Source organism: Muntiacus reevesi, chromosome X (assembly GCF_963930625.1).
Source record: "Muntiacus reevesi chromosome X, mMunRee1.1, whole genome shotgun sequence".
NCBI classification, from domain to species: domain Eukaryota; kingdom Metazoa; phylum Chordata; class Mammalia; order Artiodactyla; family Cervidae; genus Muntiacus; species Muntiacus reevesi.
Genome location: NC_089271.1, coordinates 126,304,542 through 126,328,547, shown reverse-complemented (window position 1 = coordinate 126,328,547; position 24,006 = coordinate 126,304,542). Strand labels below are relative to the sequence as shown.

The following is a 24,006-nucleotide window of genomic DNA, read 5'->3' as shown; positions in this document are numbered from 1 at the left end:
CATAGATTTATTTAAAAATCTCAGGCAACAGAGTTGAGGGTTGGCCCTTGAATATCGGGAAGTTAAATTTAGGACAAATAAAAGTAAGTCTGAGCTCTTACAGAAGGCAAAAGAAAAAAAAAAAGGAATTTGTAATACTAGGATACTAGGGGTGGGGCTTCCCAGGTGATGCTAGTGGTAAAGAATCTGCCTACTAATGCAGGAGACATAAGAGACATGGGTTTGATCCCTGGATTGGGAAGATCCCATGGAGGAGGGCGTGGCAACCCACTCCAGTATTCTTGCCTGGAGAATCCCATGGACAGAGGGGCCTGGCAGGCTACAGTTCATAGGGTTGCAAAGAGTTGGACACGACTGAAGCAACTTAGCATGGACACATGCATACTATGGGTGATATAAATTTAAAATGTAAGTATATAGCTTCAAGGATGATTTCCCCAGTGGTAAAGGATCTGCCTGCAATGGCGACAGACCTGGGTTCAGCTTCTGGGTTGGGAAGATCCCGTGGGGAAGGGAATGGCAACCCACTTTATTTTATTTTTTTTAATTTTATTTTATTCTTGCCTGGAGAATTCGATGAGCAGAGGAATTAAGACACGATTGAGTGATTAACCCTTTCATTTTCACTTCAAGAATGATTTAGATAAATTAATGGAAGAAAGGTTCATTAAAGGTTGGTGATTGTTAAGCAAAAGGCAGGAATGTCTCAAGTCTAGGAGATACTCAATATATTTGAAAGTGGCAGAAGGTGGCACAGACTTCACCCCTAACCAGTACAGGTCACAGTGCTAAAGCCATCCTCCTGGAGGCCCTTTGCTGGGCCAGGAGTTAACCCTTTAGTTGTTGGACTGTTGGGAGATTCCAAGAAAGAGATCATGGGCTGGGGTGTCCAGGAGGCAGAGGGTTCTGGGCAATAATTATTTATCAACCAGAAAAGAGGCATTCCAATATGTTCCTAATAGTTATGGCTATCCCAATGCATAGTGGCTAAAAATTAGTCCTGGGTGTGCCTATCTTCCCATATAGACTTCAGAGATGGTGTCTGTCAGAGATACAGTATATTGGGATGGATAGACCACACTGGGACAACAGTCTTAGGGATCTGTGAAGTCAGATGAAACCTTTAGATGACCAAGGAATTTTTCTTACCTCGAGGGCTATTCAGTGAAGCTTCTGAGGCTCTTCCACCATCTCCACAGTGGCTCTGGTCAAAGGGCAGGCACTGATCACCAGTCCCTGCCACCACTTCAAAATTCTTGGACAAATCTTTTGTTTCCACAAGAGATTTCAGCTTGTAGACTTTTCGGGTATTGGTGTCTGATAGATAAAGTGATTCAGACATTGGGTCCATAGCCAGATAGTATTTGTGAGCAGGGCTTGTGCTAAGAGAAGAGAAAAAGAAAGTTATTCAAAGTAACTTGTTCAGCCTACACTCCCTAGGCTCTGCCTTTTGTCACAAGTGAAAAATTCGCTTCAGAGGTGAGTGTTTTAATGTATCTTCCTTCTTATGTACTGAGGAGATGGACACCTCTTTGTTTTTCTAGTAATGGGTCTGGGATTAAAAAAAAATTCAATGTGTACTGCTAACCTGTAATGATCTTGATATCCCAGTACCATCCGTTTGAGGGTAGAGCAAGACACAGAGGAGAGAAAATCCCAGGAGATCCATTTTCTTATACATACCTTTTCTACTCCCCCACCCAGTTCTCCAATTACCTACTAGATTACTGCCTGGATATCTCAGTCACCCCAAACAGAAACTCCTCAGACAGTCACCTCAAAATCCAAAACAGAAGTTAGTTATTCTCTTCCTGAATTCCCCATCCTTCACAAACCTACTTCTTGTCTTCTGGGCTTTCTACCTCACTTGGGGTCACTACTGTCCTCCTGGGGTCCTGTTGGAAATTGAAAGGCATCCATAAAATGTGACGAGTGTGGCTTAGGTAGGGCTGTGTTGCAGATATATTCTGCCAAACTTCTCCTTTCCAAGTTTCCTTGTTTTTTACTTTTTTTGTTTGTTTTTTAGCTGACTACCATATTTCTCAAATCCACATTTTCTTCTTTCAGGACATAATACAAGTGATTACATTTGACCTTTCTTTTGGTTGTAATCACAATCACCCATACCTCCTAAAGGTGACAAGTTACCTTGACTGGATTTTGGTATTCCTGAAATTCTTCAATTATATATTTACATGGGATCTTGCGTTATTTTTATTTGCATATGTGGCTGAGCTCATTCATTAGTTTTGATCCTCCTAATTTCATTTTTCCCATCGCTGCAGGAGTTTTTGGTTCGGGGTATATTTTGCTTGAACTTAAGGGTCACGTACTGCTGACATCATCTAAGCTCCAAACCTTGAGGTCTAACCCTTACTCTCCCCCTTTCTCTCCACATGTAATTGTGCCTGCAAACAAACTTTCAGAACTTTTCTTCTATCCTTCCTGCCATCACATTAGTTTTAACCTTCATCATCTCTGGCCTGCAATATTTTCCATAGCCCTGCCCAGAGGAGGTGTTTTTGAAATCTTAAAACCATTTTTCCCCATCTTGCCTCCAGAGTTAATCTGATCATTTGCTTCCCATCTTTAAAAACTCTACAGACTTTTAAATATTCCTTGGTATGGGGCACATTCCTTTCTTTACTAAGTAATTAATTCCTGTATGCCGTTTAAGGTTTTACACAGGCATTATCTTCTGAAGAAAGCTTTCCCTAAATCTCTAGGCTCAATTATTTGCCTATACTTACCTCTATTCTGGGTGATCACATGTCATATTAACTTTTTTTAAAAAATGTGTTTGTATCCCCTAATAAACCATGAGAGGTTGGACAAGAGCTACCCTGTCTTATCTCTAGCGTGCTCACTGCGCAGCACTCCGCCTCACGCCTGGTAGCCTAAACCGGAAACCAGAAGCCATTCTTTACTACTCCTTCTTTCCACCATTCCCCATATCCAGTAAAACAACATTTAAAAAAAATTCTACCTCCTAAACTCTTCTCCAATCTGCCCACTTGTCTTTATCTCCACTGTCCACAGTCCAAGGTTCTGCCATCTCTCACTTGCATTCCTTCCTTGGTACTATTTCTATGTTTGTTTTTGCTCGTGGAGTCATTAAAAAGTATTTACTAAGTGCAAACAATGTGCCAAGGAACTGTGCTATGGTTGGGAGACCAACCTGTGTGCACAGCAAAGCCCTTTTCTTCATGAAACTTACAGTCTAGTGGGGGAGTCAGATCAGTAAATAGGCTATGACTTGTAAATAGGAGTGTTACAACAGAAGTAGAAAGGAGAGAAATGAGCAGATAGGAGGAACATGTGACCTAGCAGCACTGATCACATTGTATTAGCATTATTTTTTTAAATTATTAACTGAAGTTCATATTTTATTCAGATTTCCTTAGTTTTTACTTAATATCCTTTTTCCGTTTCAGGATTCCATCTAGGATGCCAAATTATATTTAGCCTTCCAGTATCCTTAGGCTCTGAAGGGCTGTGACAGTTTCTCAGAGTTTGCTGGTGTTTGATGACCTTAACAGTTTTAAGGAGTACTGGTCAGGTATTTTGTAGGATGTTCCTATTGGAAGACCATGGGGTAAAGTGCCATTCTCATCAAATCAAATCAAGGTTACATAATATCAACATGGCTTATCACTGTTGATGTTGACTTTAATCACCTGACTGAGGTAGTGTTTGTCAGCTTTGTCCTCTGTAAGTTAACTCTTTCTGTCTTATTTTCCACACTGTATTCTTTGGAGAGAAGTTACTCTGCCAAGACAACACTTAAAGAGTAGGGAGTTAAACTACACCTCCTTGAGGGTTGAGTATCTATATAAATTATTTGGAGTTCTGTGTGACAACTTTATGTTTTCTTCTCCATTTTTTTCATATCAGTATGGACTCATGGATATTTGCTTTATATTTTGCATTAAATCCAATACTACTTTATTTTTTGCTCAATACTACTTTATTTTTATTTGCTCAAATTGTTGCAGCTTTAGCCACTGGAAGCTCTTTGTGTTGACTTGTGTGCCCCTCATCAACCCCCATCAATGTGGGTGTGCTTTGTTTGTTTTTTGAGCACGTCCTTACTTTCTGGAATTACAAGATGCTCCAGGCTCATCTTGTATGATACCTGCCCTGGCACTAGAATGAATCATTTCTCCAAGTAGCCCTAGTTCTTTTATTGAACAATGGTATTAGAAACTGAGATCTGAATACTGGGTATAAGCACTATTTTTTTCCATCCACATCTCTCTCTCCAACTACGCTGTGAACTCTTTGCAGGCAGGAACCTTACCTTTCTACCTCAGTGCCAACAGAGGGTCTGACAGGGCTGATGTTCAGTAAGTGCTGAACTAAACTGTAGGACAACATGAATCTAACTAAGACATAGAAGAGTCCAGGCCTTGGCTACTTAGCCAAGCCAAATGGAGGGGAGAGGGTCATTAGACTAATTAAGATGCTCTTAAAGACTGGCATGTTCCTGATTGTATTTGTAATTGCCATTTGCCCTCTAAGCATATTTATGTTAATGATAGTAAGGCTGGCAAATACTAACTTGAGATCCAGTGTATAGTTTTAATTGGAAAAAAATCAAATCCAATTGGAATACTTGATTTTTTCTACTTACCTTTATCAAATAAGAGATTCCGGTAGATTCCAGGGACATCTTCAACCCTGGAATTACCATGTCAGCTGCTGTAAATAAACTGTGAAGGGCCCGACAGATTCCAGTATTGCTTTGGCAGTCATATGAGACAAAGCATCTCTGCAGCAAAGACTGCTTAAATACGGGTTTGAGTAAAAGTTTTCACATATTTACTTGTACTTTTTGCCTTCAGAATAAAATTTTTCCAGTGCCCTTAGATCTTTCTAGAATAAAGAAGGGGTCATACCCCCTCCGCAAAACAATCTTCAATACTTTGGTAGTCAGCTTGTGGAAGTTTCAACTGAACCAGATTAATCATGTTTTGTTTAGGAAAAGTCCATAGGCTATTTTTCCAAGAGAAATGTTATTCGCACAAAAACACTTTGGAATGCATTACATTCATTTATTATTGAATATCCTCAAAGTGCCTGTGAGGGAACTTGGAATTATCATTCTTCTCAAATCTCAACTGAGGAAACCCAGGCACATAGAAAGCTCACCCAGGGTCACTAACAAGTCTGTGCTTGGACCAATATTAGATTAGATTGTATGTGACTGAGTGTGCAAAATAAATACCTTCAGAATACCCTTGTTCTGAAAGTGACAAAAAAAATTCAGTGTTACAGTCTTCTATGTTGCTTTGCAAGACTGTTCTCAAACTCTGTGCACTGGCCTTTAGAAAATGGAATAGCCCAACACACCAAATTCAAATCTGATTGCTATTTTCTTGACAGCCAACAGTCAGGAAGGTCTCCTATATTGAGATGCAATTTCTTGCCATTTCATGCCATTTCCCAAGTGCACTTCAGCTCTTTTGAGATTGGTTTCTTTCTACTTTGTGAAAACATGCCAAACCTGAGAAAGAAAAACCACTGGAATACATTCCAATTTGTTCTAATCCCTTGTGTCTAAACACATATTGCGATTTGAGATATGTGATGATTTCTCTTATAACTTTAGTGTTAGACTTATTGTCATCTTCTGGTTAGTTTTCCATGCAAGCAGTGTGCCTGCATGGAGACTTAGCAAAGATCACTGAGCAAATATCACTTCATTCATGCCAGTTAAAACCACATGGATTGTTAAATGGGCAATTAATGCTCATAATTAATACTGTGCAACATTTTACCAGCAAGCAATTTGATAACCAACTTAATTTGCTTAAGGAATCAGTTATGCCAAAGTAGCAAGGCTGATCTTCTGCACTGCCATTTGGGAAGTGCCTCTCCCAAATGGAATCCAAATGACAAACCCCATCACTGCCATTTTGATGACAATTGGCATTTGACAGTGAACAAATTCAATTTTCTCCTTTGCAATTTCAGGTAATTTAGAACAGTTTTGACAAGTGTAATGTGTTAACAAGTTGAATAGAAAAACTTCTTATGACTAATTTCAGAGTTATATGCCATTGTCAGTAAATGGTCAGTTTAAAGTTTATTATCTTTTTTTTTGATGGGGTAAAATAGAAACCATGAGGTTGCATAAGAGGAACATGGAGAAATCTTATTCAAGCAGGTTATCATGGGCATTCTCTTAATACACTTGTCAACCAAATTCCTAGAAGTAGGAAGACTGCTGCACCGTCTCTTTCTCTACTTGCAACTTGAAAGTGAAAGTGAAGTGAAAGTGTTAGTCACTCAGTCGTGTCTGACTTTGTGACTCCATGGACTGTAGTCCGCAGGACTCCTCTATCCATGGGACTCTCCAGGCAATAATACTGGAGTACGTTGCCATGCCCTCCTCCAGGGGGTCTTCCTGATCTGGGATCAAACCCACATCTCTTGTCTCCTGCATTGGCAAGAGGATTCTTTACGATCTGAGCCACCAGGGGAGTCCACAACATCAAATCTATTTGAACTTACAGACTCATCTGTGATATCACCTAAGAAAACACCATGAGACTGGAGGCTTTGCTTTCCTGGGAAGTACTGAACTGCCAACATTCTCTTATCGTGTTTTCTTTTTGGTACATCATTCTGATCCTCCAGCAAATTCCACTTAGTGGAGTTCTCCTTTTGGAAAATACTTACCTGAGTTATAACTCCCAAGTTAACATTCACATTAGTCCTTTAACCTTATTTAAGAAGTCAAGTTTCCCTATTAGCATATTATTAGGAGGCGATGTCTTGGGAAGGAAGGGGCATTAGGCACCCACCCATGTGAGTTGCTTACCTATGTCTGGTATCTCTGTTTCTAGGGTGCACAAGGTATCCACGAAGAGCAAGTAAAAGCAAACAGAGAGTCATCAGTATCATCCAACAAGCCAAATTGAACCAGACACACCTATTCCTAACTCAGCTTGTGGTCAGTAGAGGGACTCCATAGTGATCACTCAGTCAGATGAGTAAGCCAAAGTGGACCCAATCCCTCCTGGGTGCTTATCCTAAGATGGCGACAAGATGGCTGAACATCCAGCTTGGTGCCTGGGCTAAAGCTCTAAGGTAGTTTTTTTCCAAAAGTTCTCTCTGGACTGTTTTCATTGGAAGCAGCTGAGCTCTTGCCACATGTGCAGTTTCCTGGGGGCTCTCCCCAGTCATGCCAAATCCGAATCTGGAAGTGGGAGGTGGGGCCCAAGAATACCATTTTCAACAAACTCAGTTGGTGATTCTGAGGCAGAATAAGGTTTAAGAGTTTAAAGGTTTAAGGTTCACTTTCACACTCACCCTGGGCTAAGTTTTGAAGTACCCACTGCAAAGTATCTGACCATGCAAGTCTCTAACTTGAAAGTCACTTTATCAAAATGCAAACTCTTTCATTATCAAGTCTGTGTACAATAGACATCCCCAACCCAAGCTTAAGCCACTTACATGATTGTAAGGTGAGATAGGGACATCTCTTGTGCACATTAGCACAAGTATTTAGCAATATTAAACAATTTAACAAATTGAAAGTATAAAACTTTTTTCTTTAACCATGATAGAATGTACCTGGCATCAAAACTGCTGCATCAAGATAGTTTCAATAAAACATCGTTAACATCAAACTATGAGGGCCTTGTATTGGCCAGCTACTCATGCTCTGAGGGAGCAACCGGGGTGGGCAAAACAGAACTGTCATGTCAGAAGCAGCAGAATGCTTCAGGGGTCCCTGATCTGTAAGCAGCTTGGCACAGGGCACTGCCTAAGGTATCTTACTCTGGGACGGGGTATGGGTCTTCTTGCCCAGGGAGCACAGTCTGTGTATAGACCTGACCTTGGGTCAAATCTGCCCAGAATTAAAAGGCTATAATCATCTGTGAAATATAGTCATTGCAATTTTAAAATCCTTTTAAACCTGGCCCTTAGGTCATTTTGAAAAACATGAAGATAACAAATCTTTTTATCTAAACTAGAAAATGTTCTTATTCGTTGGAACATCAGGAAAGAAGAAAAGATACAAAATGATTTCCTTTGAAGCCATCTGCAACTACTGATTTAACTCTTGTTGAAGAGAATCCTTTTGGGATTTGACTAGGTGGGCTACGGTGACAATCCACTGACTTTTCCGTTTTATGTGTTGGTCACTCCAGTCGTGTCTGACTCTTTGTGACCCCATGGACTGTAGCCCACCAGGCTCCTCTGCCCATGGGATTCTCCAGGCAAGAATACTGGAGTGAGTTGCCATGCCCTCCTCCAGGGGATCTTCCCGACCCAGGGATCGAACCTGGCTGTTCTGAATTGTAGGCAGACTCTTTACCAACTGAGCCACCAGGGAAGCCCCTTCTAGTTCATGGGGCCACCTCTAAAGCGTGGGTATCCCCAGGGTTGACACAAAAGATCAAAAGGTAAGGGTGGGGTGATGTAATTAGAAATCTGGCCTCAGGCGCTTGAACCTCTCTCAGTTTCTTTGTCTCTAGACACTTATTTTGTGGCCTCTGAATTATAGGGTGAAAGTGCTTAAGGCTGGCTCTAATCACTGTTACATGGTTGATTTTCTTGAAGGAAGTTGCATTGTGAACATACTAGAAGGATCTCATTAAAGCATGGTTTCATCTGCCACAGACTCTCACGGTACAGAACCATGTGTGTGGCTCCAAAAGGTTTTGAAATTCTTAGGTGATGGCAAGGAGTGGGGAGAGGGGGTGGTTTGACTTTCTTGTGGCCGCTTCTGATCGTGCCAATAATGTCACTGTGAATTTGGGAAGATGTCCCATATTATGCAGAGCAGCTTCTCTCATTAACATCTCAGAGGGAGGAAGAGAAAATGACGGAATTTATTTCCAGTGTGTGACCTTGTTCTGTCTCAGAATTACTTTTAGTTAAAGATTTAGGATTGAGCCACCACCAAAGTCGGTCTGCTGTCTAGCTGGCAATGGACGGCACGCTGAGGTGTCAGTGTGTGAGCGCCTCACAGGCACCTGGGCCCATCAGCGGGCATCACCACCTGGCAACTGAATGACTTGAAGCTCGCCGTGAGGTTGGAGGAGAAAGGTATGGAAGGGCAAATCTTTTCAGAGCAAGAAATGCTCCTGATGGTAGGATCTTTAAGTCAATCTTTGATTTTGTTCAGGACCTGCAAGATTAAAAGGGCTGTCTGTTCTTTTTTAATTAAAAACTTTTTACTGAGATATAATTCACATGCCACAAAATTTCACCCTTCAAAAAGTGCAATTCAGCAGTTTCCAGTAGACTCATAGAGTTGTACAACCATGGCCATTGTCCGATTCCAGAACATTTGCGTCATCTTATGAAGAAACCCCATACCCGTCAGCAGTCAGTTCCCATTTGCCCCATTTCTCCAGCCCCAGGCAACCATTCATCTGCTTTCTGTCTCGATGAATTTGTTTATTCTTGACATTTCATATATACGGAATAAGATAATGTGTGGTATTTTGTACCTGGCTTCTTTCATTTAGCCTCACGTATGACCCATTCTTTGTACATTTTGGTAAGGATGTATGATCCATTCTTTAGTATGTTTCATGGATGGAGAAAAAGGGGTAAGCCAACTTTGGAGTTTCTGGCTCGTGACCAGACATCACGAGAGTTGGCCGGGCCTTCTCTGTGCTGGTTGTAGCACTTTGCTTGTTCTTCATGCTGTTCTTAGCTTCTTCCCTTATCCTTAGTCAGAAAGTATCTGATATCAAAGAATGGACTTGCCTCTGTTTTCAGCTTCTCATGGGAGTCTTCCTTTGAAGACTGAGTTCCCACTCCTGCCACTTCTTAGAGCTTCCAACTTCAGGAAACCCTCAGTTAAGACTATCCTTCTCATTCTCTGTCCCTTGGCCTTATCACAACTTTTCTGTGTTGCGTTTAGGGCCATGCTTTCAGCTAGCCATTCGCTTGAAAATCAATCTGACAAATGAATCCATGCTTGGTGATTAATGATGATTTTAGCTTGATGGATTTTTCTAACACAGGTTCTCGTGTTGGGAACTCTTGGAGAGCCAATGTCTCAACTCAGAGGAACACATTTCTTAGGGTGGAAAATTGGGCCCCTTGGAAGGTCAGTAAAGATGTTTTGGGGGTGAGGTAAATGGAGTTTTTGGGTGACAATGTTAACACATGAGACTAAACTGGAAAGGTAACCACCTATTTCATCTATATGCAGTCTGTTTCTCTGTTTGGAACTCCAGTGCTGCTGATGAGAGGAAGGTTCTTGGTCATTTTTCAGATATTTTCAGAGCCCTTAAAAGTGTGTGTTCCCTTTCTAACACCATACATAAGAATAAACTCAAAATGGATTAAAGATCTAAATGTAAGAACAGAAACTATAAAACTCCTAGAGGAGAACATAGGCAAAACACTCTCCGACATAAATCACAGCAGGATCCTCTAAGACCCACCTCCCAGAATATTGGAAATAAAAGCAAAAATAAACAAATGGGACCTAATGAAACTTAAAAGCTTTTGCACAACAAAGGAAACTATAAGTAAGATGAAAAGACAGCCCTCAGATTGGGAGAAAATGATAGCAAATGAAGCAACAGACAAAGGATTAATCTCAAAAATATACAAGCAACTCCTGAAGCTCAATTCCAGAAAAATAAATGACCCAATCAAAAAATGGGCCAAAGAACTAAACAGACATTTCTCCAAAGAAGACATACAGATGGCTAACAAACATGAAAAGATGCTCAACATCACTCACTATCAGAGAATTGCACATCAAAACCACAATGAGGTACCATTACACGCCAGTCAGGATGGCTACTATCCAAAAGTCTACAAGCAATAAATGCTGGAGAGGGTGTGGAGAAAGGGAACCCTTTTACACTGTTGGTGGGAATGCAAACTAGTACAGTCACTATGGAGAACAGTGTGGAGATTCCTTAAAAAACTGGAAATAGAACTGCCATATGACCCAGCAATCCCACTTCTGGGCATACACACAGAGGAAACCAGATCTGAAAGAGACACGTGCACCCCAATGTTCATCGCAGCACTGTTTATAATAGCCAGGACATGGAAGCAACCTAGATGCCCATCAGCAGATGAATGGATAAGGAAGCTGTGGTACATATACACCATGGAATACTACTCAGCCATTAAAAAGAATTCATTTGAATCAGTTCTAATGAGATGGATGAAACTGGAGCCCATTATACAGAGTGAAGTAAGCCAGAAAGATAAAGAACATTACAGTATGCTAACACATATATATGGAATTTAGAAAGATGGTAATGATAACCCTATATGCAAAACAGAAAAAGAGACACAGAAGTACAGAACAGACTTTTGGACTCTGTGGGAGAAGGCGAGGGTGGGATGTTTTGAGAGAACAGCATGTATATTATCTAGGGTGAAACAGACCACCAGCCCAGGTGGGATGCATGAGACAAGTGCTCGGGCCTGGTGCACTGGGAAGACCCAGAGGAATCGGGTGGAGAGGGAGGTGGGAGGGGGGATCGGGGTGGGGAATACATGTAACTCTATGGCTGATTCATGTCAATGTATGACAAAACCCACTGAAATGTTGTGAAGTAATTAGCCTCCAACTAATAAAAATAAATGAAAAAAAAAAGGTCTGTGTTCCATTTGTCCCTTCAGCAGAGCTCTCTACAACTTCTACTGTCCCTCATCATGCTAACTGCCCCTAAATGGGTGCTATTCCAGTTCTACCCAATCTCCAGTCAAAGACAGGAGTTGAGTTCTAAGAACAATGTAGGAAATATTAACCAGTCACTGTGAAAGAAACAGTAAAATCTGAAGAGAAAATTTTCATGTCGCATTGACGTTTGTCAAGCCCAGATTACTCAAGGCACCAAGAAGCATTTTGTAGGCTCGTTTTTTTTTTTCCTTTTTAAGGGAAGGACAAAATAAATATCTGGAGAATCATGGCATCTTGAACAATAACAGCATGAGGTTTTTACAAAGAATAAGTCATTCCCAGTTATGCTTAATAGATTTGTGAAATTAGAAGATGAGAGGGGAGCAAGAGGATACTCATATTTAAATTCTTACAAAGCACTTCATATGGTGTCTCCTGTTTTTATTTATATAATTACCCATGTGAGTTTTAGAAAACTGAAAACTGACTCTGAGGTCATAATCAAAGGAAGATGAAACACTCATAATTGATGAGAAACAGTTGATGGACTTGGGGATGCTGAGAATGAAGAAGAGAAAGTTCAGGTACCTAGGATAATCTGTCTTAACACTTGTGAAAGCTTCTCAGGTAAATGAGGGAAGTGGCTTCTGTGCTTTAGATGTCATCATTTGCCACTACTGAGTGGATGTTTCATGAAGGCAGATTTTTGCTCAATATAAGGAAGAATTTTCAACAGAGCATTCCAAAGATGCAATGGGTTGTTGGGTGAGATAAGTAAGTTTTCTGTTATTGAGAGAGATAAACAAAGTAAAGATGATCAACCGTCAGGGATGCAGTGTACACTACGTTTTACCAGACCCTTCTATGGACTCCTCTATTGCTAAGCTCATAAATCTGTGATATCACTTTTTAGTTACTGAAATATGTGTGTGTATGTGTATTTAAAATTTTAACATGAGAAGCAAAGCACTAGGGATATCTAAACCTAAGCTACCTCATAAATCTATCTTAAAAAAAACTTCACAGAATGAATTTTTGAGACTCCCTCAGGTTTAATTGCATGATCTTATAAGCTTCCCTTCTTTATTATTGTATCTTAATTTCCCACTGGAAGGAAGCACTAAGATGTATATGTGCAGATGAAATCTGCAGTAAACAGGCAAAGGGATACTATTATGCTTAAATAACAAGAAATAATCTTGTTGATCTTGGCATGTTGCTAATAATAATGACAAAACTGACTTTTTTGTACCCTTCCCATTCAGCCAATGGGGGATCAGCTAGAGGAAATAAATGACCATCCACCAATGAAAATGAAATTATTTTTGAGGTCAAATGAAAGAAACTCAATTGGGGACAGTTTGGATCAGTGGAGCTGAGAGGAAAAATCTATAGTCTGCCAGTCTTTGAAATGTCAAGGGGCATCTATAATTGTTCAATGTGGTCAAAAATGGAACAAGAATATGAAAGAGAAGGAAATACAGAAGGGCACCCAGTAGGAGCAAGCTTTATGTCCTCTCAAGATGTCATCAAACACTGGGCGGATAACTACACATTTGTGGATCTTAAAACAAGTTAAACTGTATAAGACATGTAAGAGGATGCTCAAATACTAAATTGACAATTTTATAGATACAAAAGTAGAAAACAGGGTAGTTAAGTTATATAATGAATAACCTGACAGAGAGTGAAGATCTAGAATGTTCTCTATTTTTTTCTGTAATAACTTATTGACAATATTGCTCTTCCACTCAGTTTTAAATGCAACCAATTAACATAATGACTATATATAGTCTGTTTCCAAGGAAACAGATGACTCAACCAAATAAAATGACTAATATGCGCTGGGGGGGCAATTAAATTAACTGATTTTAACATCAACCAAAAATTGGTACAAAATGAACTCTCTCTATATAAAGTAGAATTCAATGAACATTATGGTTATTAAGCTAGCAAAGCCACCATGTGTCAACTTATTTCTCCCAAGAAAGTTTAAACTTGGGAAAGTTATAAAGCAAATATATAAATTCACCAATCATATGTGAAAGATGCAAAGTGTACAGAATAGACTACTGATCAGGATACTTTTATTTTTAAAGTGAATCTAATAAGAACTATACTAGTTTCTGATTAAACATGACAGATAATGTTTGCTGTCATAGACTGGGTTGATGGTTTTGACTATCATCGAATAGGGAGTTACCTGTTAATTACATCTAAATGATCATATCTATATATTTATATTCCATCAGGTTATTTCTCCGATGGCCAATCACAAGAGTGTTGGGAGTACAGAAGGAAGAATATTTTTTCTCCTTGAAAGAAATGCAGGCAATGTTAACCAGGAGTCTACGAAAGGGCTTCATCCACAGGGATAAGTGGCTAGGGTGGGAGGTAGGGGGTGGAGATATGGGGAGAGAATGAAAATATGTAACGGCTGAGTTTTGTGTGAATGTGTTTTATTTCTGGGGGAGAAGGCCCATAACATTCAATAGGTCCTCAAAAAGGTCTGAGAACTTAAAGAAAAATGTTAGGAAGAACTGCTGTATAGGATGTCAGCTCAGAAGAGCCAGCTAGGCAGACTCACGCTAAGTGAAAGCCTGGGTGTGTGAGCTCATGGTGTGTGCTCGCCTTTGCCTTTGAAGAGCTGTGGCAGTGAGAGAAAATGGTGGTGTGTCTGAGCCACCAGGGAAGTCAAGAAGGAATAGGGATTGGAAACTACTTCACCCTGTCCAAAACAAATTTTTCCTTATACTGAGAAAACCACTTTGCAATTAGGGTCCAAGTTATTCTATTTTATTCTTCAAATGATTTTGCATTGAAGGAAGGTCATAAGGTACTTTGGACTAAAATGCAAATTTGTGAACTGTTAAGGACCCTTGACTAAGAGAGAATCTTCTCAATGAATGACAATTGTTCCACCGTAGGTAAACTTGCATTTAAATGACAAGGGAAAGGAGTCCATTTAGTTGGGTTTTCTTTATAGTATTATTTTTTGTTTTTATAGATAATCCTATGGGTTTTTTCCTCTGAGAAGGCAGCTATTAATATATAGGAGCTAGCTACATAGGTTTTATAGGGTTGGCTATATGGGGTTAGCCAGACAAGTTCTCCATGCAAAGGCCAGTATCTGCATGCCTGGAAACATTCAGATGGTGAATGAATTGTTCAGTGCTCCACCTATGTTTGGCATCATGCAGACAGAGCATCCCTAGGATTTTGAAGACAATGTAGAATGCTGTATAAAACATTTCCAAATCCAGGTTACAACCATCATGGCCTTCTTCATTGATTTTCCAGTAAGTAGGTGCCCAAAGGGATACACTGCTTAAAATGACAAATCCCGGTGAGGTATGACATCCCAAGGTACATGAACATTTGATTAGGGCAGGGTGCTATGAATTAGTACCTCTTTAGACTCTGTAGATGTGCTTTATCTTTATAAAATCTTAATTTTACAATCTATTTTTTTTATCAGTCAAGGGATTTAACAGCTTTCTTCTCTATGACAGCGTTTGCAATTATAATTAAGAAACGTATTAAAACTGGAGTGAATTAATGTGAAAAATGGATGGGGGTTTGGGACTAGAAGAGTTCTCTAACTAGGTATGAAAGACTCAGTCTGAGAAAAGGGAGGTAGATTCCAAAGGAAAGCACGAGAATTTGAAAACTTTTGAGGAATGTCCTTAGGTATTCAAATTTCCATGTTTATGTGATCGTAAGTGTTAAACGAAAAAGACCCAAGACTTTTCATGTGATTTGACTGGTCCTGACTGCTCCGTGCATACACGTTGCTCCATCATTGTCTCTATTCTCCCAGTCACTGTTCTTGGTCACTACTTTTCAGATCAATGAGGTGATGCCTGAGGCAAGTACTGTTTTATGGAAGAGTTTATAGGGTGGCATCAAAGTTTTCTGGAACATAGGGAAATTTTCAGCCTCATGTCCTGAAGGCATGTGTCAGGGATAAAACTGTTACAACCAATTAGGAGAAGGCTCTATTAGTTTACCCAGGAGAGGGGAAACAGATCTGTCTATCCCTCTTGGGATGGGAGAGGATGTCTTCCTTTTCTAGCACTCCAGGGGACGTATATTTGTGCCTGATATCCTTAGAAACCTGAAATTCATTGGAAGGACTGATGGTGAAGCTGAAGTTCCAGTACTCTGGCCACCTGATGTGAAGATCCGACTCACTTGAAAAGACCCTGATGCTGGGAAATATTGAAGGCAGGAGGAGAAGGGGAGGACAGAGGATGAGATGGTTAGATGGCATGACTGACTCAATGGATATGAGTTAAGCAAACTCCAGAAGATGGTGAAGGACAGGAAAGCTTGCCATGCTGCAGTCTATGGGGTAGCAAAGAGTCAGACGCAACTGAGCAACAACAATAATCCTTAGAAAGGGAGAAATAAAGATGATTAAGCCGAGGTCTCTTTAGTTGTTATTTCTGTGTAACTCCAAAATATGAATGACAGTGCCAAAAGGTATGAATTCCTTTCAAATGGTGTCAAAATACTTTGTCCTCTCAAGAAAATTCCTAAAACGGAGTGAGAAAGTCTAAATATGAACGCTTTAATCATTTTTTCCAACGGATCAGAGCTTTTAAGGATGAAAAAACTAATCCTTTTTCAACTGTCGCATAAACACAGACAGTCATTTTCCTTTTGATGAACGGACCACTTCAAAAGACTGGACCCGGAGAACTTAGAAAATGTAGTTTTTGGCTCTGACAACACCTCTACCTGCTAGAATCAATAGTATGTATTTTGGATGAGTCTTTGTTGTGGGCAGAGCAGGCGTTGAGTGACTTACCTGAGCATGCGACAGTATGGAGCTCCACATCAGTGTCAGGAATGCACTCAGAGAAGGCCACACATACAGGCATGTCAACACTTCCTGGTTCTCCAAAGCAGTGCTCAAAGGTTTCTTCAAGTGGGAGTAGGCATGGTGACCTATGTCTTTGGCCCTATTCCTGCATCTCAGCTCGGTACTACAATATGGCGACTGCATTTTCTGTTCCTTCGTGCAATGCCTTGTCTGTTCCTCTTTTCTCATTCTTGCTTTTACCTTATCCACTAAGCAAACACAGAGATTAGAGGAGACTTACCTTAATTCCAAAATACTAACGGAGTTTCCCGAGGGAAATATTCGCCTTACAAAATTGAAGTCACCAACATACACACTACCATCAGGGCCGGAAGCTAAGGCAACGGGAGCGAAGAGCTTGTTGTTGTGCGCGGGGCCATTGCAGTTGGTGCAGGCTACGCTCCGTTGGTGTCCATTACCCATTATGGTCGCTATGACTGGAGGCTGCTGGGAAATGAACATATTTTCTCCATTCCCTTTATGTATGATTCCTAGATCCAAGGGGGGAAAAAAAGAATTAAAAAATGACCACACCATATTCTTGGCAATACTTTAAATTCTCTCTCATTGTTCAAAGCAGAAAAGAGCGTTGGCTTGCTATAAAAGAACCTGAGAGTGAAGCACATCAGCCCAGGTTTTATTTAACTGCACAGCTACAACAAATGGCAGCATAACACTTTGCCTCAGTTTGTCCATCTACTAAATGGGGTAATATACCCAGTCCCTTTAATGCTGATTCTAAATGCCTCAATAAAGCGCTTAACGGCTTTTAATGATTTCCTGTTCATTTGGGCTCTGTGAATCATCCGTGGCTGGTTTTTCATCTCTGACTGACTTTCTTCTGATGCCTGGTGCACATCTGTCTGACTTCAAATGTCCTGCTGTATGCAACTATGAAAAGGGAGGGTGAGTCAATTTTAATATTAACCTAGCAAAACACAATCAGAAAGGTAATCTACTTTGGTAATACTACTAGAATGCACTTCCAAGAGAAAAGAACTTGAATGCTCCACTCTTTTGGACCATATCTCACCATCATCAGTGCAGGAAATAAGAGATAATGACTTAGGAAAATACTGGAAACTACTCTGCAGTCATTTTCTCTGGGAAATCTCATCCATTCTCATGACTTAACTCCCATCTCTCTATGTTGAAACTTTTCTCCTGTCCAGAGTTCTCACCTGACATGCAATTTCCTACTACATCTCTTTACTTGGATGTCCCACTGGTACCCTAAACTCAACAAGTTTAAGACTGAACTCAGTAGGCAAAACACTCTCTGACATAAATTACAGCAAGATCCTCTATGACCCACCTCCCAAAGTAATGGAAATAAAAGCAAAAATCAACAAATGGGACCTAATGAAACTTAAAAACTCTTGCACAATGAAGGAAACTATAAGCAAGGTGAAAAGACAGCCTTCGGAGTGGGAGAAAATAATAGTAAATGAAGCAACTGACAGATGATTAATCTCAAAAACATACAAGCAGCTCCTGCAGCTTAATACCAGAAAAATAAATGACCCAATCAAAAAATGGGCCAAAGAACTAAACAGACATTTCTCCAAAGAAGACATACAGATGGCTAACAAATACATGAAAAAATGTTCAACATCATTCATTATCAGAGAAATGCACATCAAAACCACAATGAGGTACCATCTCACGTCAGTCAGAATGGCTGCTATCACAAAGTCTACAAACAATAAATGCTGTAGAGGGTGTGAAGAAAAGGGAACCCTTTTACACTGTTGGTGGAAATGCAAATTAGTACAGCCACTATGGAGAACAGTGTGGAGAGTCCTTAAAAAATGAAATAGATCTGCAATATGACTCAGCAATCCCACTGCTGGGCATACACACTGAGGAAACCAGATCTGAAAGAGACACATGTACCCCAATGTTCATCGCAGCACTGTTTATAATAGCCAGGACATGGAAGCAACCTAGATGTCCATCGGCAGATGAATGGATAAGGAAGCTGTGGTACATATACACCATGGAATATTACTCAGCCATTAAAAAGAACACATTTGAATCAGTTCTAATGAGGTGGATGAAACTGGAGCCTATTATACAGAATGAAGTAAGTCAGAAGGAAGAACACCAATACAGTATATTAATGCATATATACAGAATTTAGAAAGATGGTAATGATGACCCTATACGCAAGATAGCAAAAGAGACACATATATAAAGAACAGATTTTTGGACTCTGTGGGAGAAGGCGAGGGTGGGATGATTTGAGAGAATAGCATTGAAACATGTGAAATAGATGACCAGTCCAAGTTCAATGCATAAAACAGCTGGTGCACTGGGACAACCCAGAGGGATGGGATGGGGAGGGAGGTGGGAGGGGGGTTCAGGATGGGGGACACATGTATACCTGAGGCTGATTCATGTCAATGTATTGGCAATAAACCACCACAATATTGTAATGTAATTAGCCTCCAATTAAATAAATTAATTTTAAAAAAAAAGAAGGAAAGAAAAAAAGACTGAACTCTATTTTTCTGTACTGCCCCACCCCCCCCCAAACCATGCTCTTTCTCCTGTGTTCTCTGCTGATCTGAGTGGTATCACCAGGCATGTATTTACTCAAGTTGGGAATGTGGGCACCACTGTGGCTCTTCTCTTCCTCATTCTTTAACCCTAATTAATTACTAAATCCCCACTATCTCTTCAAATATGTTGAACCAGTTCCATGGTCTCTGTTCTTACTACTACTGCTTTAGTTCAGTTTTTCTTAACTTCTTAGTTTCTTGGTTTCTGTGTATACCCATCTCCAAACCATATTTCTGCCGTAAAGATTATTTCATGTTGATATATGGCAAAAACCAACACAATATTGTAAAGCAATTATCCTCCAATTAAAAATAAAATAAAGATTATTTTAATATGTGGATTAGAACCTTTCGGTAGTTCCATATCCTCTATGATAGCAATCTCCAACCTTTTTGGCACCAGGGACTGGTTTTGTGGAAGACAATTTTTCCATGGATGGGGGCGAGAGTGGGGGGTAGTTTCGGGATGATTCGAGCACATTACATTTATTGAGTTTGTTGAGCAGGAGGTGGAGCTCAGACTTAACGCGAGAGATGGGGAGCTTCACTCCATACAGGCGAAGCTTCATTCGCTTGCTTGCTGCTCACCTCCTGCTGTGTGGCTCAGTTCCTAATAGGCCACACACCATTACTGATCTGTGGCCCAGGGGTTGGGACCCCTGCTTTATGGGATAAGGGACTTATTTCTTATGATTAAGGCATACAAAGTCCTTCATGATTTGGCTCTTGTCTCCTTCTTTAGTCTCCCCTCTCATCACCCTCTCATTTTTATCCCAAGTTTCAGCTACAGCAAACTATGTACAAGTATTTTCACATGCTTCTGTTCTTCTCTGCTTTTGTATTTTGCTGGTCCCTCCATCCTGAATGCCTTCCTCATCTTTTTTGCTTGGGAAACTCTAATCTATCCTCCCAAGCTCAGCCCAGTTCTTCCTGGATGCTCTGTCCAGGCAGAATTTATTATTCCCTCCTCTGTGAGTGTGCACAGTTTCTTTTCCATAGCTCTACTATGACACTTGCCACATGGAAGATACAGTTTTCATGACTTCTCTATCTTTCCCATCACAACATGAACTCCTTCCTCTGTCTTACTCTTTTCTGCATTTCAGTGCCAATCCCCGTGGCCAAGTCATTAGAAGTGCTCAGTAAATGTTGGAAACATACTTTGAGTCTCTTGTAGTTTCCCTGTCCAAATCACAGTGATTTTGAGAACCTGCTGAGCCTGGGCAGAAAACCCAAGGAGCAAGTACTGCTGTGCTAAACAGCTCGAGTCTGCCCAGAATGAGCCAGGGCAGGTAAAAAAAAATCCATGTGGTGAGAAGACATGCCCATGTGTCAGGTTGTAGCAACTGACAGCAAATGAATGAATGCAGCTATCCTGTCCAGTCTTATTTTTTTCTCCTATGACTCCTGCTATCTATCTCCTTGGACTCCCTGTTATTCTTCCTAAACATTTCCTGAAATGTCTCCCTTGGTTTTCTTCCAACTTTGGTCCCACAGTCCTACAATAGAAACCATTGATCACTCTGAAATAGGAATGTCACCAGCAAAAATTAAGAGGGTAAAACATGCACAAGGCCATGGCACCAAATATGAACCTGGAAACAGAAATGCCATACTTATATAGGCTTTGGATTTCAAATCTCAAGTAATTTTACTTTCTCTCCCAAGGTGATTTCTGGCTATTTTTTTCCAAAATATCTGCAGGAGCAGCTATGAGCTTATGCCCCAACAAATTGCTCTTTTATTGCAGAACCATGAGATAGATATCTTGAGGCTCACTACTTTCTTATTAATTTTATTAATAACTTTATTAGGCAATGAAGAAATTTCTCAAGATTTAGAATAGTTAATTAAGTTAGATTAATAGGATGGAATTTCATTTCCCCCAAAACACTTAATTGCAGTGTGATCAATATCACAATTTAAATGAATTGGGAGAAAGTGAATGAGAACTGGCATGACAGTTGCACAACATCTTTGAAAAGAAATCTCCTGATGATTGCTCACTGAATATCCTACCAATGAGACTATGATATGTTCTTCAATAAATGAGGAAACCAACTGTTTAGCATGTCAGTATTTCAGCAATGCACTACAGGGTATATCATTCAAAAATATTTCCAATTATTGGCTTGGAAATACCAGATTTGCTATTAACATCTATTTTCACAGATAGATATCCATTTTTTTATATCAATATAATGACATAGTTAACAATTACCTTCAAAATGACATGTTATTACCAGGCTCCTGGCAATTTAAAAACTAAAGATGGCTATTCTAAACCATTCTTCTAAGCCTGCAATTCTAAAACTCTTCTTTTCTATTAGAAAGCCCAGCACTCCATCAAAGAAGAAGAATGATTAAAGGAAATAAAACATAAGGCAATGTACTTTCTGATTACATCTCAACAATTGATGTCTTGCTTTCATGCAAGGTACTAAAGTGCCCGTGTACTGAAATTACCATTCCTGTTTAAAGCTGAAGCAATCAAAACAAAAATGGGCAAACCCCTTTTGTATTGCCCTGGAAAAATAGATCATTTTGAAGGGTGTTTTTGTTGTTTCAAGAATCTGTTTAACCTTCCATTACATAGAACCGGGGCATACCATCTAGCAACAATGATTTAACACCAATTCTTCTGCAAAAGGTTGCTTTGAAAATATTTTGTTTATGTTCCTGGAAATCTTGATCAATTACGCTGCCTCCTTTCCAGTTTATTCTGCCACACATGCTCATTTTGAAAACAGAATCAAATGATCCAGAGACTACACACATTATTTATAGGAAGGCCAACTTCCTGCTAAGGATTGGGTGTCTTGTTTACAGTTAACAAAGAAACCCCACTGGCTGGGGGTCTGTGGCATGTTTTCTCCCTCAAGTTTTCCTTTTCTCTGCCAAAAAGTCAAGTCTGTTGTATAATAATTTAAGCATACTTCTAAACACACGACTCATCCTCCTGTTACCTTGCTCAGAACTTCTTTTGAAGCATATAAAGAAGTTTGAAATAAAATTCCCCTTGGAAGCCAGTGGGTGGTGCTTTATACTGTTTTCAAAGAAGAAACCATTTTTCAGGCTTATGAACAACAAGGGACACAATAAATATTTCTCTTAGGACTTGACTGAGAGGATATAAACACAAACTGGGAGACATGCCAATGTGATCAATGGAAATTTACTTCCCCTCCCAGTAAAACCATTTGCCAAAAAACTACTGGCCTATCTTAGAGGTTAAGTTAAAGGAAATTCTTGATTTATTTCAGACAGATGACAACACCCAATTAGAACCCTGGATAGTTTTTTCTAATAATTTTAAATACTCAACTGGCATAATTTTAAAGAACTGATTTATCTTAAAAGAAACAAATATGTACTCTCTGCAATCACTAATAAGATGTATTTTGAAGGAATAATATTGATAAACACAAGTTCCCAGCTGGTTTTCTTTGTTAATCTCAGTGAAAGTAAGAACCATCTTGATGTATCAGACATAATATTTGGAAACAATGCTCCATAAGCAATGGCTAATTGTCAGGTAAATACAATTGCTGCAACTGAAATGACAAATGGTCTGAAAACACTGCCTGCTAGAAACTACCCGCTGCATAATGATTTAGGAGGCACAGAAAAACTGCAGCATTGAATGGCAGCAGACATCCAATTTAATTACAGGTGTCTTTTTAACCAGTGAGAAGAAATTGGGGGAAGATAGATTCTTGTTTCTAATCTGCTCTCTGTCTCAGATCAAAAAAGCAGGGTGCCTAAAGAGTTAGGCTCTGGCCTTAATCAGTCAGAAAAGACTGTCTGACCTGACCGGGGAGAGTGCGTTGCTTTCTAATTGGTCCTCTCAAAGCTGCTCCTTCACACTCATCATTCCTGCTTCTAAAGCTGCCTTTGTGGGTAGGATTTAGACTCCCAAAATGTCCCAAGAGAGGTGTTGGTGTCCAACGGCAGGCTGAAAGGCAGTGGCAGTGCTGGCTTCAGCCCTGTTTCCTGGCAGGAACGACCTGTCCTTTGTGTGTGTAAGCACACTGTACTGTGTGCCTACAAATGAGTTGATAAAGATAACATCAAGTCACCCTTTTCGGCACCAGGGACCGGTTTCACGGACGACAATTTTTCCAAGGACTAGGGGGGCAGGGGGAATGGTTTCAGGATGATTCAAGCGCATCACATTTATTGTGCAACATTATTTCTATTATTATGACACCAGCTCCACCTCAGATTATCAGGCATCAGATCCTGGAGGTTGGGGAGCCCTGGATAAAATGAACAAATCTTCCTTTAAATAAGTCTGTCTTAAGTAAGGTTTCTTCCTCAGGATAAAATTCTCAGAAACAGACAGACAGTAGATTTAGTGGGGCTGGAGTGAGTACCAGGGATCTTTTGGAGTGATAAAAATATTCTAAAACTCTGTCGTGGTGACGGTTGCAGGACTCCACACTTTACTAAAAATTATTGAAGTGTACACTTAAAATGGGTGAATTTTATGGTGTATAAATTATACTTCAATAAAGCTGTGAAAAAGATTCTCAGAAGTAACTTGATACCTATTACCCTAAACATGAATTACCGGTGGATTTGAGGTGGAAAGAACACATTTGTGGAAATCAGGGGGGCCCCCAAAGCCAACTTTCTGAATGGCTTCCATCTGTTCTGAATTTTTCAGCCTGGGTGAAGCAAATAGTAAGAGAATATAGGACTGGGAGCACACAGCTGGGGACTGGCTCGATTGAGGTCATTCCCACTTTGTGTTTAATGTCAATGACAGGCATTTGAAAGAGACAATCCATACCAGCCAATAAAAGTGAGTGGAAAAGAAACGGCTGCTTAAAATGTCAAACTCTTTCAAATCAAAACAAAAAACCTAATAATTTAATAACTGGCATCTGCCCTTTTATTTTTATACTTTTGAAACTGTGATTCTCCTTTTGACAACAGAAAAAGGGTTG

General features: G+C 39.9%; 1 protein-coding gene across 3 annotated transcripts in view; it reads right to left on the bottom strand.

Annotated features, from left to right (window-relative positions):
* TENM1 (teneurin transmembrane protein 1) overlaps positions 1–24,006 on the bottom strand; it is a 612,361-nt gene that overhangs the window by 101,042 nt on the left and 487,313 nt on the right. For 2 of the 3 annotated variants that reach the window (XM_065915017.1, XM_065915019.1), the window contains exons 20-22: positions 16,732–16,981; positions 6,827–6,847; positions 1,150–1,382 (exon numbers count right to left, since the gene is read on the bottom strand). In XM_065915017.1, the coding sequence (XP_065771089.1) occupies positions 1,150–1,382; positions 6,827–6,847; positions 16,732–16,981 (504 nt within the window). The remainder of the gene's footprint in view (positions 1–1,149; positions 1,383–6,826; positions 6,848–16,731; positions 16,982–24,006) is intronic. The other variant, XM_065915018.1, reaches the window with a different exon arrangement.